This window comes from Mixophyes fleayi, chromosome 12 (genome assembly GCF_038048845.1).
Source record: "Mixophyes fleayi isolate aMixFle1 chromosome 12, aMixFle1.hap1, whole genome shotgun sequence".
NCBI lineage: Eukaryota > Metazoa > Chordata > Amphibia > Anura > Limnodynastidae > Mixophyes > Mixophyes fleayi.
In genome coordinates, this window is record NC_134413.1 from 84,492,137 (window position 1) to 84,512,237 (window position 20,101).

Sequence of the window (20,101 nt, forward strand, 5' to 3'; positions counted from 1 at the left end):
TCCGTTCTGCTGATAAAATCTGCAATAATGTAACAAGACCTATCACCCACTTTCACCTCTGTCTGCCTGGGCACCCTCCCCCCTTGTGTACCCTGCACAGGGGGGTCTGCGTCGCTATGGGGGGGCTGTGTCACTGTGGGGGGTCTGTGTCACTACGGGGACTGTGTCACTGTGGGGGGATCATTCACTCATCAGGGGACTCTGAACATATTCCTGAGATGGGCACAATGCCCCCTGTTCTAGGATGTCCTTGTATAGTCATTAAAATACATTTTTACTGTACTTACAAAATAGAATAAAGAAAAAGAAAATGTCCTTTCTCCTGTTCTAAAATATCTCAATACGTCCCCAGTCCTGGAACACAGACGTCATGTCTGAGTTATGGGGAAATAATGACTTTTATGTGCCATAAAAGTGTAACTTTATATTGCAGACAGGATATGAGATGGGACGAGCATTGCCGAGATGTAATATAATACATATTAAACCACTCCGTTCTCGCCAACTTCTTTACTATTGGATCAACAGCGAAGATTAACGAAGGAGACTATAAAAACTCTTATATATATAAAATGTTGGTTTCGATCCTTATCTTGTAAACTGGAGTCAGTGAGTAAATACTGTGGCAGATTAGCTTACTCGTGACCCTCACCCCAAATCTCTGTTACCTGTGCCCAGTCACCCACTGGTTTCCTGCCCATTATTCATTATACAGCGAGACCCTCACCCAAACTTATTACATAGGCTGGATGGATCAAGGGGGGCATATGTGTGGAGGTGGCAGTGGTTGTCTCTACCTAAACAACAAGGGGTGACAGCCCTAGGTTTAGTGCCCCCCTGCCCCCGCCAGCGTCCCCCCCCTGGGCACACCCTGATCTGATTGTATAATATACAGTGACAGCATCGATACAAACAGATTTCTGTGCAATGAGATAAACCCGAAACGTCAGTGACACGGAAAACGCTGTTTACTGGTCGAAATAAAATGTGAACTTCAGATGCAAATGATTCTGTAAGTAGAGCATGAAATAAGTCGTTTCCTCATCTGGGCTGGATCATGTCTATTTATAATAACAGCAGATTAACCCCTCTATAGTCAGCGCTGGGCGTGGGCAGGAGAGACGGACAATGTCTAAATCTGCACCCCAATATTACTATCTGCACCCCAATATTACTTTATGCACCCCAATATTACCCCCGGCAACCCAATATTACACTCTGCACCCCCATATTACCTTATGCATCCCAATATTACTTTATACACCCCAATATTACCCCCGGCAACCCAATATTACACTCTGCACCCCCATATTACCTTATGCATCCCAATATTACTTTATGTATCCCAATATTACTGTCTGCACCCCAATATTACTTTATGTACCCCAATATTACCCTTGGCGCCTCAATATTAGTTTATGCACCCCAGGATTTGTTTCCGCACAACAACATTACTTTCTGTACCCTAATATTACTTTGGCACCCCAATATTAGTTTATTTACACCAAAATTACTTTCTGCACCACAATCATCATCATGAATATTACTTTCTCTGCTATATATAGTCAAAAACCTTAAGAGGCTTATTCTGACCGCTGGGTGTCCCTTCATTTCAATAGACCGAGGCACAGATGAGCTTTGACGAAATAGGCTACAGAATAAATTCCCAGGAGAAAGGGTCAGACGAAGCTGAGTTATTTTACCAAAATCAAACTGGCAATCGTTGGGCGTCTTCCGCCTCCCTGTAGACACCACAACATCGTCCCTGGGACCGGCCCTTGGCGTAAAATTCCTTCATCCGTCCTATTGCGTAGGTGTTGGCGATCCAACCGTTGAAGCTGGAATCAGGATGGCGGTCTACCTGTACCGAGGGGATGTATGTCTGCGCTGACTCCTCCCACAGCGATGTCCCACCTTCCCCTGCTCAATACTGGGTGACTAAAGTAATAGATCAAGGGGGGCTGTAGATGTAACTTATCTATATTTCAGTAAAGCTTCTGACACTGTCCCACATCGCAGACTTTTAAATAAACTCGATAATTTAGAATTGGATTCTAAGATGGTTGAATGGATAAGATCTTGGTTGCAGGATAGAAAACAGAAAGTTATAGTAAATGGAGCGTATTCACAGGAGGGAAAGGTTACAGTGGAGTAACCCAGGGATTTATGCTTGGACCAGAGCTTTATAATATTCTTATTGGTGACATTGCAAATGGTAGTGAAGGTAAGTATGTCTTTTTACAGAAGACACAAAGTTATGCAACAGGGTAGACGCATCAGGAGGGGTAAAACAAATGATTGATGATCTAAGTAGACTAGAGGAATGGTCACGAGAGTGACAACTACAGTTTAATGCCAAAAAATGCAAAATCATGTACTTGGGTCTCAAAACCCAAAGGCTAAATATAGTATTAATGGCACTATAATGGAAACTACTGAGGAGGAAAGCATATAGGAGTCACTATTTCAGGTGACATAAAGGCAGGTAAGTAATGTAACACAGCAATGAGGAAGGCAAGTCAGATGCTTGGCTGTATAGGGAGAGGAATCAGTAGCAGAAAGAAAGAAGTAATAATACCACTGTATAGGTCATTGGTACGGCCTCATCTAGATACTGTGTTCAGTTCTGGAGGCCATATCTCCAGAAGGATATAAATACATTGGAGACTGTATAAAGAAGGATAACTAAATGGTGCATGGCCTACAGCACAACCCTTACCCAGATAGAATAAAAGCTCTTAATATGTATAGTTTCGAGAAGAGAAGGGAATGAGAGGATGTGATGAGGGTGGATGAGAGTCACAGATCTTGTGCAGACAATATGACTCCCAATGCAATCACCTGGGCCCCCGGGCACCGTGACATTATGGGGCTGATGTAGAGATATTAACATTTCAAGAAGCTGCAGAAATTAGCGTATTGACGGCCATATCACAGAGTTTTGCTTAAAGACACAAAAATATAATCTATGACCGAGAAAACTAAGAAAGCACCAATCACAAGCAGTTCGCTAGTACCAGAGACCATCGTCCCCTTCCTCTGCCATCTATACGGCTTTCTCACCGTTATATCCATCCGCAATTGCGCACAGACGCCCTCACCGCACTCTTCCTACGTTACAACACCGGCATCCTGGTGACGTAAGCGGCACAGTGAGACACACCGTCCGCGTGCCCCTACTTTATAGGCATGCGCAGTGTGATAGGCTATGTAATCTGACGCACATCCCGCTCTGTGACGCTGCACACGCTACCACACATTACACACACACCACGCACATACCCACAAACACACACATTATACACACACGCACTAACTGTACACATGTGTACATCCATACACAAACGTTTGATTTAGCAAGTAAAGATTAAGTGTAAGCTCACGGGGTTAGTCTGTTTGTACAAATGTGGAATTTCCCATTCGCTCTGTGTGAACAAGGAAGACAGGAAGGAGAACAACAATATCGGCTTTCAGAGTGAGTAATCCTCCACAAACACAATGTAATCTGTTTACAAGCATCAGAAGACAGAGGGTACAGGGGAGGGGGGGTCAGTGGATGTAATGTTACCTGCGGATGACTTGTACGACTACCAGAAGCTGGGCTGAGGGCGGGTTACTCCAAGACATGGAATGATTGACAGGTTCAGCTGACGTCTCCTCTACGAACCTCTGATTCCGTCCTATATAGTACAAATATTTTCTATACTACTGTCTGATATCAGTGCCACCTTCCTCACCACACACCTCCCAATGAGCTGTTGTTGGATCAGACGACAGACCGAGGACTTGTAATTATTACCCATTAATAATATCACTGTCTCCGTTAGTGTAATATCCCAAATCTGTATGTAGGTTACATCTCTGTCTTTCTGTCTGTACACGTTACATGCTGCCACGCAGTGTATGCAGCCGTGTTAGAAACACATGACATTAGGAGTGACTCAGCAGGAAGGAAAACACCAGTATTGAACTCTCTGGGCCATGGAACTTACAATCTAATTCCACAATCCCAGAGGAATTGTATGGATGTAACAAGATAGGATGAGGCCCTGAAAATATTTTGGTACCTGAAGAGAGATTGAGACAGGAGAGCTCTCTACATTGAGGACTGTGAGAAAACAGGGGATAGGGGACTATGCTCTGTCACTGGGAATTTCTTGGAAGTCCCCAGAAATCCGGACGAGGGAACAGCACAAGGACAGAGGGATAAATGTATTTATAGAACTGTGTAGTCACACAGGATCTCTGTACTTTATAGTTATATACGGCTGTACTATTATAACTCTTTATTGTATACACTGTGAAGCTGCATTAGTCATCCCTGTAGATGTTCTCTCTCACTGCTCTGCACCAATAGAAGGCTACAGGAGCAGTGTTGCCCATGTACCACCCAACACACACACACACACATGAGGTTTTGGCAGCTGTGGCCCCCGCTCAGCTCCGGGCTCCTAGCACACCCTGCTACGATGGACGTTACGCCCTGGGGTGGCTGTAGTATTGCTGTAGCAGGCGCACCATGTATAATCTGCAGCCTGAATGAGGAGATAAGACAGAGATAACGTAACTCACGTGGCGCATCCAGGGATCAGGGAAAGTTCCCACGGTGACGCCTCCTTATAGTAACTGTGGAATGAGGGCGCTGCCGGATACTTTACTGCACCAACTTAGCCCTGGCGCCACCTACATACATAGCGTACTCACATAACGCATTTATCATATGACATCCAGACCTGTTTCATTGTGTGGTCACATGCTTTTCCTGCTTGTCCCGCTTATTTTCCAGTTGTAATCATCTGAGCTGCCAAAGTAAAAATACCTATAACACTGATTAATTCGTCTGACGTTAAAACGGTCGGAGAAAGGGGCAGAATAGCAGCAAGAGAAACCTGACGGCAGACAGGGGCCTGATCCCAGATGAATGTTTATATTCTGGACTGGCAGAACAGATATCGGGCCGACAAAGTAGGCGAAATTTTAAATTTTTATTTCGTCTAGGCCTATACATTAAAGGGTTAACGCCGTCGGAGAGATCTCCGGCGCAGATAGATGCCGGTAACTGAAGGAAATCAGGAGTTCTTTGAATAAAACATTTTTTAACATTTATGTAAAGATATTTTTAATGTATTTTGTATTGTTTTTCATCGGACAAGCCGCCTGTCATGAGGGAGCCGCAAGTTTCATCTGTTTGTAGTGCCCTGGTATCGTGTATCTCCGCTAGGCTGCTCAGTGCCACTCCCTGCCTAGTCTGATGATACCGGCACCCGTCACACCCAACACGTCATCTCGCTGCCAGTCCTATCAGTTGGCACCGCACCAGTATTATACAGAACATCACCGGCGTTAACTCTCTCAGCTCCTTGTGAAGCAAAACCTCGTGATGGGCAACAATCTTCAGTACAGCCTCAGCAATAACCCGCGTACAGGGATATATAGACCCTCGCCCCCAGATAAGGCGCCCCCAATACTGACTGTGTGCAGGGATTATCTCAATGCCGTGGATGTGTAGATTGTAAGCTCTTATGGCCAGGGTCCTCTCTCCCCATCGTCTGTCTCCTGTCCATGTTCCTGATATGTCCTTGTCATGTCTCTTGTGGGTCCCGACAGATATTTATGTTATTGAGGTGTTTTCATGTACTTGGGATCTTGTAGCTGAAACAAGAGATACGACAGAATATCTGTCACGGGCACTAGGAGTCTTTACCCAGGGATCACCAGGTGATAGGCTTACCAGAGCAGTATAGGTGGTAATATGGTACTCTGGTAGCAGGGTGATCACGGAACAGGAAATAGCAGATGATGAGATGCTCAGGAAAGTCTATGACTAGCAGCACTGGCAATATGGAGGTAGTAATACACGAGGAACTGTATGGACAAAGGACACGTGAAGGTAGTCAGTGGTCTGCGGTAGCAAGTTGTACCACTGCTATAGTGAGGAGGAATGTCCAACAGAAACGAGGAGGTGATGAGTGTCAGCGGTCTGCGGATAGCAAGTTGTACCGCTGTCTGAGTGAAGGAATGGAATCCAAGTGGAGGTATCCGGGGAGTCAGTGGTCTGCGTTAGCAAGTTGTACCACTGCTATGTGAGAGGATACTGGAACAGGTGAAACTGTAAACAGGAGTCAGTGGTCTGCCACTAGCAAGTTGTACCACTGAATATATATGTGAGGAGGTGCACGGGGAGAGACTGCAACACAATATATACACGGGCACCTTGACTTTGATCCACAGTAATATGCACAATATAAATGTATAAATGACTGAACAACACTGCCAATATAGAAAGTCTCTTGAAGTAATCCGGCATGAGATAACACAGTCAATGATGGCAGTAGAGTCAGCGGATAGTACACTCCAGAGGAGAACCAACACAGTCCAGCAAGGTATGCAATACACAGCACAGTCAATGGGAAGTATGCATACCGTGGTTCAGGAGAAGGCAGTCAGACAGGAGTGCAGAGATACCTGAAGGGCAGGAGGCCAGCAGGATACAAGTCCCTGGATGGGTGAAGCGGGGGTCTAGCAGGTGCAGCGCACAGGTAGGTAGACCAGCAGGGAACACAGGAAGGCGTGGAGAGCGGATCAGCAGTAGATGGAAGAGTAGCGCTGAGAAGTAACAGCAGCGGGTCTCTGCGGGAACACGGAGGTAACCAATAGCAACCAGCAGGTGCAGTAACGATGGGACACCGGAGCAGAGTTGAACTGGAACAGATGATCACGGAGAGTAGCGGGTAGCAATAGTGGCAGCAGACTCAAGGAAACACGGTAGAGTTGACAAGGACTGAAGACTGAAGCGCACAGAGGCAGCGGATAGGAATCAGCTAAACAGTCACGATGAAACACAGACGGGTTGCAGGTTGAAGACTGTAGTGCACGGAGGCAGCGGATAGGAAACAGCTAGCAGTCACGATGATGAAACACAGACGAGTTGCAGGTTGAAGACTGTAGTGCACGGAGGCAGCGGATAGGAATCAGCTGGCAGTCACAATCATGAACAGGTGAGTGGATGTGGTTGAAGCCTGTAGTGCACGGAGGCAGCGGATAGGCATCAGCTAACAGTCCCAATGATACATGGTAGAGTTGAAGTGATTAGAAGACTGTAGTGCACGGAGGCAGCGGATAGGAATCAGCTCACAGTCACGATGATACAGTAGATGGTAGAAGTGGTATGGGAACCACAGTAGTAGAAGTGGTTTGGAAACCACAGAGGTAGAAGTGGTTTGGAAACCACAGGAATCAGCTGGGCTGAATAAACAAGGAAACACAGGAACACCTTCAGAGACTCATGGGGAATGAGACTCCAAGATCAGGCAACGTGGTGTTGACCACAGGTGCTTAATATAGGGAGGTTGCCTGATCTGCCAATTTAGTTAAAGGAACATACACTGGAGGTATGGAAAGGGCTGCGCATGCGCAGTCCCTCAGGATGGAGGACGGCCACGGTTCCTAAATGTCCGGGAAGAAGCACTCACAGTCCGGTGAGTGACAGTACCCCCCCTTTTAAAGGTGGGCACAGAACGCCTGGAACCGGGCTTGTCCGGATTTTTGGAATAAAACTTCTTCAGAAGGGCAGGAGCATTAAGATCTTCAGCTTTGATCCATGAACGCTCTTCAGGACCAAAGCCCTTCCAATGAACGAGGAAACGGAGGACTCCTCGCGAAATTTTTGCATCCAATACCTCAGTAATCTCGAAATCCTCCTCCTGATGAACTTGAACTGGCTGCGGTGCTGAGGAAGGAGTCGAGAAACGGTTGATGATGAGAGGTTTGAGCAAGGACACATGGAAGGCATTGGAAATCCGAAGATTCTTAGGAAGAAGAAGTTTAACACATACTGGATTGATAACTTGAATGATCCTATATGGACCAATAAAACGAGGGGCGAATTTCATAGATGGAACCTTCAAACGAATATTTTTGGTGGATAACCAGACACGATCTCCAATTTTTAGTGGTGGAATAGCCCGCCTCTTCTTATCTGCGAAAGACTTATATTTGTTAGATGTCTTCTTTAAACAGGTTTTGACCTGAGACCAGATATTTTTGAAGGTCTGACAAGCAGTCTCCACAGCAGGAACTTGGGTGGGCGGGAGGGCAGGAAATTCCGGAAAAGACGGATGGTGACCGTAGACCACAAAGAATGGAGTTTTGGATGATGACTCATGGTACATGTTGTTATGGGCGAATTCAGCCCAAGGAAGCAATTCTACCCAGTTGTCTTGGTTGGCTGAAGAGAACATCCTAATAAAGGTCTCAAGATCTTGATTGACTCGTTCCGTTTGTCCGTTAGATTGCGGATGGTAAGAAGATGAGAGTGCTAATCGTATGCCCAAGGTTTTACAAAGGGCCCGCCAGAATCTGGAAACGAATTGTACTCCTCTATCCGACACAATCTCAGACGGACATCCATGGATACGGAAGATTTCTTTAATGAAATGTTCAGCCAGAGTAGACGAGGAAGGTAAACCGGACAGAGGGACGAAATGGGCCATCTTCGAAAATCTGTCTACCACTACCCAAATAGTATTGTGATTCTTACTTGGTGGCAAATCAGTAACGAAATCCATACTAATATGGGTCCAAGGCTTGGACGGAATGGGTAGTGGTCGCAGCAACCCTGCTGGAGTTCTGCGGGAGGATTTGAACTGAGAACATAAATCACAGGAAGCAACAAACTCTTTGACGTCTCTCCTCATTGAAGGCCACCAGTAACTACGAGAAAGAATCTCAAAGGTCTTGTGTTCACCGGCGTGTCCAGAAAAACGAGAGGCATGGAACCACGAAAGGATTTTCCTCCTCAGAGTAGGAGGCACAAGGGTCTTCCCAAATGGTAGCATTTTGGTGGATGAAGCAGCCAGAGAAATACATTTGGGGTCTAGTATAGCATGGTTGGGAACCTCTTCTACATCAGAGGACGTCACAAAAGCTCGAGATAGAGCGTCAGCTTTCTTGTTCTTAGCAGCTGGTTTGAAGGTTATAATTAATTCAAAACGGGAAAAGAAAAGAGACCATCTTGCTTGACGAGGGTTCAAGCATTGAGCAGATTGCAAATATGACAAGTTCTTATGATCCGTGAAGATCGTCACCGGATGGCGAGCTCCTTCCAACAAGTATCTCCATTCCTCTAATGCAGCTTTGATGGCCAGCAACTCCTTGTCCCCGATAGTATAGTTTCTCTCTGCGGGCAGAAGACCCCGAGAGTAGAAGGCACAAGGATGTAATTTTTGTTGCTCCGAGCGTTGGGAGAGAATAGCTCCTAAGCCCACATTAGAGGCATCTACTTCTAGGAAGAAGGGGAGTGTCACATCAGGTTGTCGCAGAATGGGAGCAGACGAGAAGGACTCTTTGAGGATTTGAAAGGCTTGGAGAGCCTCAGATGACCATTGCTTAGTATTAGCCCCTTTCCGAGTTAAGGCCACAATGGGAGATGCAATGGATGAAAAGTCTTGAATGAAGCGTCTATAGTAATTGGCAAAACCTAAAAAACGCTGGATGGCACGAAGAGTAGTTGGCTGAGGCCAATGTAGTACAGCATTTACTTTGTCTGGATCCATCTTCAGGCCAACTCCGGAAACTATATACCCCAAGAATGGAATCTGGGGTAACTCGAATGAACATTTTTCCAATTTACAGAACAACGAGTTTTTCCGTAGTCTGGAGAGGACCTCTGCCACATGTTGGTGATGAGAAGGCAGGTCCTGTGAGAAGATCAATATGTCGTCCAGGTAGACAACGACACATACATATAATAAGTCCCGAAAGATCTCATTGATGAAACCCTGGAAAACCGCGGGGGCATTACACAGCCCGAAGGGCATTACTAAATATTCGTAATGCCCATCTCTGGTGTTAAACGCGGTCTTCCATTCGTCACCGGAACGGATTCTAATTAAATTGTAGGCACCACGAAGATCCAACTTAGTAAATATCCGAGCTCCCTTGATGCGATCAAATAGCTCAGTGATCAGCGGAATGGGATACCGATTCTTGATAGTAATGGCGTTGAGTCCACGAAAATCTATACAAGGGCGTAATGATCCATCCTTCTTTTTGACGAAGAAGAACCCAGCTCCAGCGGGAGAGGTGGAAGGTCGAATGAACCCACGCTGGAGATTCTCCTGTATGTACTCAGATGTGGCTTGAGTTTCAGGTAACGAGAGAGGATAGACCCGACCCCTGGGAGGAGTCTTGCCAGGTAGAAGGTCGATCGGACAATCCCAAGAACGATGAGGAGGAAGACGTTCAGACTGAGCTTTATCAAACACATCGGCAAATGAAGCATACTGAGGAGGGAGACCCGGGGAGGAAGATGAGATGGACGATTGCTGTACTTTAAGAGGAATGACTTGAGAGAGACAACGATGGTGACATTCAGACCCCCAAGACGTAACTTGAGGGGTGCGCCAGTCAATCTGGGGAGAGTGACATTGAAGCCATGGAAGGCCTAAGACAATCGGACTTGTCGTAACTGGAAGAATTAAAAACGAAATTTCTTCATGGTGTAGTACACCAATCTGAAGGGTTACTGGAGACGTACTCTGGGTGATGAGACCATTGATGAGACGTGATCCATCTATAGCCGTCACAGTAATGGGTGTTTTTAAAGTGATCACTGGTAGGGACCATTGATTCACTAGTGATTTAGAAATGAAATTTCCTGCTGCTCCGGAATCAATCAATGCCTGTGACTCAAAGGATTTGGTAGCAAAGGAAATCGTAACATCGAAAGCGCAGACTTTAGATTTCATAGACAATGGAGAGGACTCCAGGGACCCTAACTTCACCTCTCCAGAACTAGTTAGGGCCTGGCATTTCCCGATTTCTTAGGGCAAGAACTGAGCATATGTGTGGAATCAGCACAATAGATACAGAGTCTATTCTTTACTCTTCGTTTCCTCTCTTCTAAAGATAATTTGGAACGTCCTATCTCCATGGGAATCACAGAAGGTGAAACTGGACGAAATTGAGGGTTTAAACGAAGAGGTGCTTTAGCAGAAGTTGTTTTCTCAGATTCTCTTTCACGAAATCTCATGTCTACACGATGGCAAAGAGAGATCAAATCTTCTAGTGACGAAGGAAGCTCTTGGGTAGTCAGTGCATCTTTAATTTTATCGGAGAGCCCCTGCCAGAAGGCGGCAACTAATGCTTCAGTGTTCCACTGAAGTTCAGAGGCTAAGATCCTAAATTGAATGACATACTGTCCTACTGTATGGGAGCCTTGTCGCAAACGAAGAATGCTGGAAGCAGCGGAGGTCACACGACCTGGTTCATCGAACACACTTCGGAACGTGGAAATGAATTTGGCACTATCTTGTAGAATTGGATCGTTTCTTTCCCACAGAGGGGAGGCCCAAGCCAGGGCTTGTCCAGAAAACAATGAGATAAGATAGGCCACTCTGGAACGATGGGTAGAAAAATTTTGAGGTTGGAGTTCAAAATGGACTGAACATTGGTTAAGGAAACCTCTACAAGTTTTGGGGTCCCCGTCATATTTTGACGGAGTAGGCAGGTGAAGCGTAGGAGCTGTAGACACCTGGGATGGCACTGGGGAAACGGAGGAAAGCACAGGAGCTTCAATATTAGCTGTAACAGTCTGTCCAGATGTTCCTTGGGAGGTTAATGATTGGTAACATTGAAGTAACAGCTGTTGGCGAGCATCCTGTTGCTCCACACGGCTGACCAGATGCTGCAGCATCTCTTTAGCAGTAGGTTCCGTATCTGGGTCTGTCATGGCCTGATCTTACTGTCACGGGCACTAGGAGTCTTTACCCAGGGATCACCAGGTGATAGGCTTACCAGAGCAGTATAGGTGGTAATATGGTACTCTGGTAGCAGGGTGATCACGGAACAGGAAATAGCAGATGATGAGATGCTCAGGAAAGTCTATGACTAGCAGCACTGGCAATATGGAGGTAGTAATACACGAGGAACTGTATGGACAAAGGACACGTGAAGGTAGTCAGTGGTCTGCGGTAGCAAGTTGTACCACTGCTATAGTGAGGAGGAATGTCCAACAGAAACGAGGAGGTGATGAGTGTCAGCGGTCTGCGGATAGCAAGTTGTACCGCTGTCTGAGTGAAGGAATGGAATCCAAGTGGAGGTATCCGGGGAGTCAGTGGTCTGCGTTAGCAAGTTGTACCACTGCTATGTGAGAGGATACTGGAACAGGTGAAACTGTAAACAGGAGTCAGTGGTCTGCCACTAGCAAGTTGTACCACTGAATATATATGTGAGGAGGTGCACGGGGAGAGACTGCAACACAATATATACACGGGCACCTTGACTTTGATCCACAGTAATATGCACAATATAAATGTATAAATGACTGAACAACACTGCCAATATAGAAAGTCTCTTGAAGTAATCCGGCATGAGATAACACAGTCAATGATGGCAGTAGAGTCAGCGGATAGTACACTCCAGAGGAGAACCAACACAGTCCAGCAAGGTATGCAATACACAGCACAGTCAATGGGAAGTATGCATACCGTGGTTCAGGAGAAGGCAGTCAGACAGGAGTGCAGAGATACCTGAAGGGCAGGAGGCCAGCAGGATACAAGTCCCTGGATGGGTGAAGCGGGGGTCTAGCAGGTGCAGCGCACAGGTAGGTAGACCAGCAGGGAACACAGGAAGGCGTGGAGAGCGGATCAGCAGTAGATGGAAGAGTAGCGCTGAGAAGTAACAGCAGCGGGTCTCTGCGGGAACACGGAGGTAACCAATAGCAACCAGCAGGTGCAGTAACGATGGGACACCGGAGCAGAGTTGAACTGGAACAGATGATCACGGAGAGTAGCGGGTAGCAATAGTGGCAGCAGACTCAAGGAAACACGGGAGAGTTGACAAGGACTGAAGACTGAAGCGCACAGAGGCAGCGGATAGGAATCAGCTAAACAGTCACGATGAAACACAGACGGGTTGCAGGTTGAAGACTGTAGTGCACGGAGGCAGCGGATAGGAAACAGCTAGCAGTCACGATGATGAAACACAGACGAGTTGCAGGTTGAAGACTGTAGTGCACGGAGGCAGCGGATAGGAATCAGCTGGCAGTCACAATCATGAACAGGTGAGTGGATGTGGTTGAAGCCTGTAGTGCACGGAGGCAGCGGATAGGCATCAGCTAACAGTCCCAATGATACATGGTAGAGTTGAAGTGATTAGAAGACTGTAGTGCACGGAGGCAGCGGATAGGAATCAGCTCACAGTCACGATGATACAGTAGATGGTAGAAGTGGTTTGGAAACCACAGAGGTAGAAGTGGTTTGGAAACCACAGGAATCAGCTGGGCTGAATAAACAAGGAAACACAGGAACACCTTCAGAGACTCATGGGGAATGAGACTCCAAGATCAGGCAACGTGGTGTTGACCACAGGTGCTTAATATAGGGAGGTTGCCTGATCTGCCAATTTAGTTAAAGGAACATACACTGGAGGTATGGAAAGGGCTGCGCATGCGCAGTCCCTCAGGATGGAGGACGGCCACGGTTCCTAAATGTCCGGGAAGAAGCACTCACAGTCCGGTGAGTGACAATATCACGTACCTGAGAGATACCCGGAGCTGGGATCGGACGCTGCTGCGTGCACACGAGTTTAGCGCGTCCTTACTGTACACTGACTACAGGCATACGCCCCGTCCTTTCCCCGTTCTGCCCATGAAATCGTAGGCTGCAGTAGGGTCCTTTGCGCTCGAAGATGAATTGGACGTTGCTGTGATCTCTGGCACGAGGTCCGGTTCTGAGCTTGCGCAGTGCGATCTTGCACAAAATACGGCGCATATCGGCATTTACGTTCCTTACTGACCCTGTATGAGCTCTGTCTGGTCTGTAGTTGTACGATTGTCCGGCACTGCGGAATCTCTGGCACCTTAATACTGAATAATGATGGTTACCCCGGTGCGTGTACAGGTTAATCGGCACAGACAGGGTGTGAGCAGTGATAAGAAGCCGTATGACGTGGGGAACCGTGAGCAAGTAAATCGGATTCCAGGGATATTAGCTGCAGAGTATTGAGAAACAGGGAGCACCGTTTAATGAGATACTGGAGGAATGTAGAGACCATTATTACACAACAAAGGAATTTAATGATCTGTTTGCTTTGTGATCAAACTGATTAAATGCCTCTTCTGTGGTATCATATAACATATAATATATAAGTAACATAACTAAATGTATACTAATAATGTTACAACCAGAAGCGACTGCCCCCCCCTCCTCACAGATCGATAACACGTGCAAATGTGTTACACGCGTGTTAAGAATACTTTGTACTTGTTTAACGGCACATGGAACAGACATGATGGAACAGACGTGATACTTACAAAGGTCAGGCATGAAATCACTTTTTTGAGGTGACCTCCTAGTTATATCAGGCAGGTTTACGCAATATATCCCATTGAATGCAAGTTCTTCTGACCAGTAATTAATCCCCTCACCCTCCCTTGTTATTAATTCCAGCCATCATGAGACTTCTCCTGTGCTGGGATTCCCTACCACTTCTGACCAGACTCTCTCCCAGGCTGGAGGGAGCTTAGTCAGCATGCTGGATGAAACGTATGCCACGGGCATAGCTCGTCAGAGGTGCTGCTCTCTCCTGTCTGCTTCTGCAGCTTTGACTTCCTGCTGGTCTTCAGCTCATATAATGCTTGTCCGGATCCCGAAACGTCAGGGCCCAACGAGTGAGCACTCCAGACCTCCCTCCCCCCAAACCAGCCCTATCATTAAATCAATAACACCCACATTTAATAGATAGGCCTCCTTCCCCCAATCAGCCCCGTCCTTAATTAATTAGCCTCCACACTAAGTACAGAGACCCCATATTGCATTCTTAGCCCCTACAATATATTTATAGCAACCACCAACCCCACATTACATTAATACCCCACCTTACATTAAGAGTGGGTCTCAAACTCATTGATGTTGGTAAGATTTTGCAGAATTTGGTACAACAATCCTAGTTGGCAATTCACACTCGTTTTTGTTTTAAATCTGGGTCCTGCCAATCAGACAGAACTTGTTACACATACCACAGGGGAGTACTGGGATATTCCATTCATACCGGTGTCTGGGGTTAGATCAATAGGGTTCTCTCCTCCTAAACGCTATCCACCATTTAATCTATGTCAGACATACTTGTGGGAGGATGCACCACAGATGACTATGGGTGTTACCCATAGCAACCAACCATACATTTTCTAAACTCTAGTAGAATATTGACATTCATATTAATTGAATTAATATTCCAGGGTCAGTTTCGAGGTAATACAGGAGTGCACCGTGAAATGCGTTAGTGGGACAAATAGACGGATGCACACCAGAGGCGCACATCCTGCAGTTTGAAAATGACCATAAATGGTCTGCAGAAAGCTGGTTTAACACGGGTATGAGGTGCGAGAGGAGCTGCAGGTGATCCACCACTTAGATGTTTCCATGGCCCGGGTACAGGAAGACATAGACACAACCCTACTACCAAGTCCTACATAGGACACCCCTCGATGGAACAGTAACCTGTCTAATGGCGTCTCACCTGATACTGTCATAATAAGATTACACTGCTGTTTGTGGACTGGGACTTCAGGCCCCAAGGCTAAAGATTGCCAACCGGGCAACGAGCCGAGTCCAACATTGCAGACTATTTTCCAGGGTTTTTTGGGGGGGTTACACAGACCTAAGATATCTATTTTGAACCCAATGTTGGCCACAACCAGGCCGATCCCATGAAGTCTTATCAGCGCTCTTGGTCAATGACCCCGCAACGAAAGGCTCACTGTTGTCCATTACCGCTGATCAACCCTTACAAGATGAGATCTGACCAATTTGATCTGGGTTATGGCGCTTATTATATATTATTATTATAGTGTGTGCACATGACACATCCTAGCCCAGGATTGGCGTCTGCTTGGTCGCACATGGCCACATAATCAGGAGCAATAGCAGGAAACTCCGGCCACAGATGAGGACCGGCCGACTTGTGGCTCTCTCTCCTGCCAGCTGTCTGCTGGCCACCTACCGGCAGAGCATGCTGGGACTTGTAGTACCACAACACCTGGAGAGCCGCAGGATGGCCAGGCCTGATCTACATGCTATACATTGCTCTGTGGTATAAGTACTCTGCCTCTGATTACACTACTGCATATAATCCACATTTCATTGATAAAACGTGACCTGCAAGATCTCATTTCCTTCAGCCTCCTCCGCCGTGCAGCGATCTCTGTATGTGCAGAGACCTCTGTATGTGCAGAGACCTCTGTATGTGCAGAGACCTCTGTATGTAGACGTCGGACAGACAATGGGCTTTAGTTTGAATTAATCTGCTTTGGAGTCCTAGTAATAAGAAGACACAATGCAGAGATATGTGAGATGCTAATCCCTGGGCTCCTGGCCGCAGGTATGAGGACATTCCTCCATCACCTAGACAATCGCAGGCTGCTCGCTGACCATAAATCTATTTATACTGACAATATCAGCTGTTTGTGGGGATAATCAGCACTTACAGCTGTCTAAGGATCTAGAACAACCTTAGGTGCCCTCGTAGGATACAGTGACTGAGTCTTCACCTCTTCTCTTTGTTTTCTTTATTTCATACAATCATCACCATACATGAAATCATCACAATACAGATGTACATAATAACGTGTTTATAAATAAGTGTTCATATTGCAGACAGAGCTAGGCAGCGCGGGGACTGCGAATCCCTCTGTAAGATACATGTCCGTACCGGCTGAGCAGGTGCTAGAGGCTGATAATGCGCATGGTGGACCATGTCTGTCTGGGCTCATACAATGTGGTTGTAACAATGCGATTGTATCAATACGATTGTACAAATGAGATTGTAGAAATTAGGCTGTCAGCTATCAAATGAGCAGAGTCTTCAATACCCTTTGATTTCATGTCTACATTTATTTTGTCTACTTTGTACGTCCCCGATTTATGTACGTTCTGTTTCCGTCACTCTCCGGCGCTGCGCAGCACCTTTGCGCCAACAACGATTGCCCCAGGACAAGGTGCTAATGATAACGGTCTGTTATGTGACCGGTAGAGCGTCATGGTCATATTCAGACATGAGCACCTGCTTGGAGTGTGTACTGATACAACCAATAAATACATACAACAACTGTAATGTGTGTGTACGGCAGGCTCATTCATACACCCGGCCTACGGAGCGGACGGGATTCTCCTGAACCTGTCCAATGGACTAGTATCTAAGCAGCTGAAATATTTCTATTTCCCTCCATGAGATTTACACTTAGAATATTTACAGCCACCAAATCGCTGAACACCCCCCTCCCCCCAACCTGCAGTCAGAGCTGGGCCTCATGTGGGCAGAATTCTCATCAATATATCCTCACAGGGTGACACCGGTTCTTAGAATAAACAGGACGACGCTCATTTAGCAGAGCGTGCACTGGCGGATTGTAATAAGGGAGTACTAAGGTGGCCCCAAGCCCCATTACGAAAAATTAATGTGAGCGCAGTGGGAAGAGCTTGCTCTGAATTTAGGGAGAAGTTATTATTGCACAATACTCAGAGCACGGGGGACGAGATCCTGGCTATGTGTTCTAATATATACAACCGACAGCGGATTATAGGACCTCACACGCTTTCAATGCGCTGAGTGCAAGGCCTAAGGGATATTACAGTATTCTGGGTGTCAGAAGTGGGGTTCCCTTGTTTACACAGCTTCCAGGGCCAATGGCAGTTTTGGCATCATGTACAATTAAGCGGGCAGCTTTATTTTTGCCCTGTGATTTAGAGTTGAGCTGAGACGAACCCACTCCCAGCTTTAAATCTGCCCACACACTTTTAATACCCCCCTGCAGTGCAACATGGCTCTGCCGAGGTCCAAACCTTCTAGCCGGATTTCCTCCGAGCTCTGAATGAGGCAGCTATGTCCAGGGAGGTCTGCTAAGCTAAGAAGCTGCGTCTCCCGCCATCGCTGGAGATCTACACTAAAACGCAGTGCGTGAGGGCCATCCGCCGGTAGCCTTATGGTGGAAAGGATGAATCCTTTCTCACACACACGGGGAGCGTGACGTTAAGGGAGTTGGAGGAAGAAGTCCAGGTCCTTGCTTTCAGCCTGTGATTCATTGCTGAATACTGTCAGGTCTGTTAGGGTGGGAATAGAAATCGCTCATTGAGCTTTACTGTTATCATTGTGAACATTCAGATTGTTCACTCACCCAGCAGATTAATGGTTGAACACACACCAGCGCTAATTCTACTAAGGAAACCAATTCCAAGCGCACAATCTGGGCCGTACACCCCGGCAGCCCGTTTGTCCTTCATATATAATAGCACAGTATGTAACTTGATCGCTTTGTTCTAATAAACAGATTTGCACACTCACAAATGTTCCTTCAGTGCAGTTTTTTTTCTCCCTAGAAATGTTCTAATCACATGTTGGGAAGTTGGAGAGTGATGGATTTTAGCCTGAAGGCACTAGTTGGCAAACTAAGAGTCAGAATGGAGCATTCGCTCACGTAAAGCAATTGGCTAAGTCTGAGATTAGGTTTTTCCTCTGGATCATGGAAGAAAATAGTGATTGGCTGAATTCGAAAGACGCAATTTCTTTCTTTCAATCTATGGACTTCTTGGAGACACATCTAATTGTGCAGATACATCTGAATGTTGCTGCTAATTGGTTAGTTGTGTTCTAGAAGTCGTATTGATTTACATATAACATGAATCAAGTTGAGCCTAGTTCTAATGTGCAAAACTATAATGAGAAAAGAGTTTGTCCTTAGAGATCTTCCAGAAACGTTGCAGAAGATAAATTGTATCCACAGGTAATGTCTGGTCATAAGGCTGATGAGAAGATACAATGTGTCCACGTTTCTTGAGCAGATACAGCAGGTCCACAACTTTGATATAAAGATACAATACATTCTGGAATTAGATGTCAAGTTACAGGACCCTGATGGTTGGCTGCTGCTTTTAGTCCTTGTCATTCAAGTGAGGTCCAGATAGTTTACAAATCATTGGATTCCAAGCTTTGGTTGGTGTAGGAGTACTGGTTTTTTGTTCCATTACCTGAAGACTAAAGAGAGAAAGAAATGGTTAATTCCAGAAACATTTTGACCTGTCAGCCAGATAAGAATACGAAATTGAATCTTGCTTTATTAAGTACATGAAGTCATTTCAGAGAAACTGGCCAATCTAGAGGCTGAAGAATAAGGTGGAACGGAGGACGGTATCACATTACAGGAATGACTTTAAGTATACCCAACCTTTAATACAATGAACTGAATTCACATTTTTCCCGTGATCAGTATTCAGCGGACCTACCCAATCTGATTGTGCAGGGTAACATAGAAACTGACTGTGCTTGTAAACTACCAATGGGCAGTTAGAGGCCTTAAAACGGGGGTCACTAAGCAGTGGAAAACATTCGGATGCACGGTGCATATGATTAATGCAAATATACTAATTCATCCACCGTGCTCGGATGCAAACACACATTCTGCCTTTTGTCTGTGCTTCCATCGAGATGATCATAGACCACCTGTGGGATTATGGCTCACTTAATTCATTCAAATACTGTTCCATGTTTATTTCTTAAGTACGTCAGAGTAATGGAGAAATGTATAATTTCATAGGTACATGCGTGTAACAGCGCTCCCAGTCTTCAGACCCCTGGGAGTTTTTCTGAATGTGGTTTTAAGGTTTGAGGAGTGCGTGTAAACGAGTGTGACACCTGAAATCACTAAGTATCCTGTTACTATACCCATTGTGTGTTCTGTTGCGTTGCATGTTTCTGAACGCTGTATGTTCCATTTCTGTGCGTTTGCAGTGTTTAAACGAATTGGAAAGCTGCCAATGATCCCTAACACACTAGTAACTTGACAGTGAGTCTATGAGTCTAAATCAGTATGGAGCCACAGTCATCCCAACGAAGCCAATGTGAACTGCCCGAACTGTACTACGTCTGAGGATATGTAAAAATCAAATAAGTTTGCAGGGCTAAAAAGCCTTTGTCACATGACCTAAATATACCCTATGAGGTGCAGAATCAGGTGCATTACTACAGCTATTCCGCCTTCATTAAGGAGCGACCCCATCTACAAAACGTTGCTGTCGAGCGGATGCTGCCATGGGCATAGTCATGAAAA

General features: G+C 46.0%; 1 protein-coding gene across 1 annotated transcript in view; it reads right to left on the reverse strand.

The window, feature by feature from the left end:
• Nucleotides 1-16,552: 16,552 nt before the first annotated feature.
• The window catches only part of MUC1 (mucin 1, cell surface associated), a 22,400-nt gene continuing 18,851 nt past the window's right edge, over nt 16,553-20,101 (reverse strand). Inside the window, exon 7 of the mRNA XM_075192951.1 lies at nt 16,553-19,029. Within this exon, the coding sequence (XP_075049052.1) occupies nt 18,961-19,029 (69 nt within the window). The 3' untranslated portion in view covers nt 16,553-18,960. The remainder of the gene's footprint in view (nt 19,030-20,101) is intronic.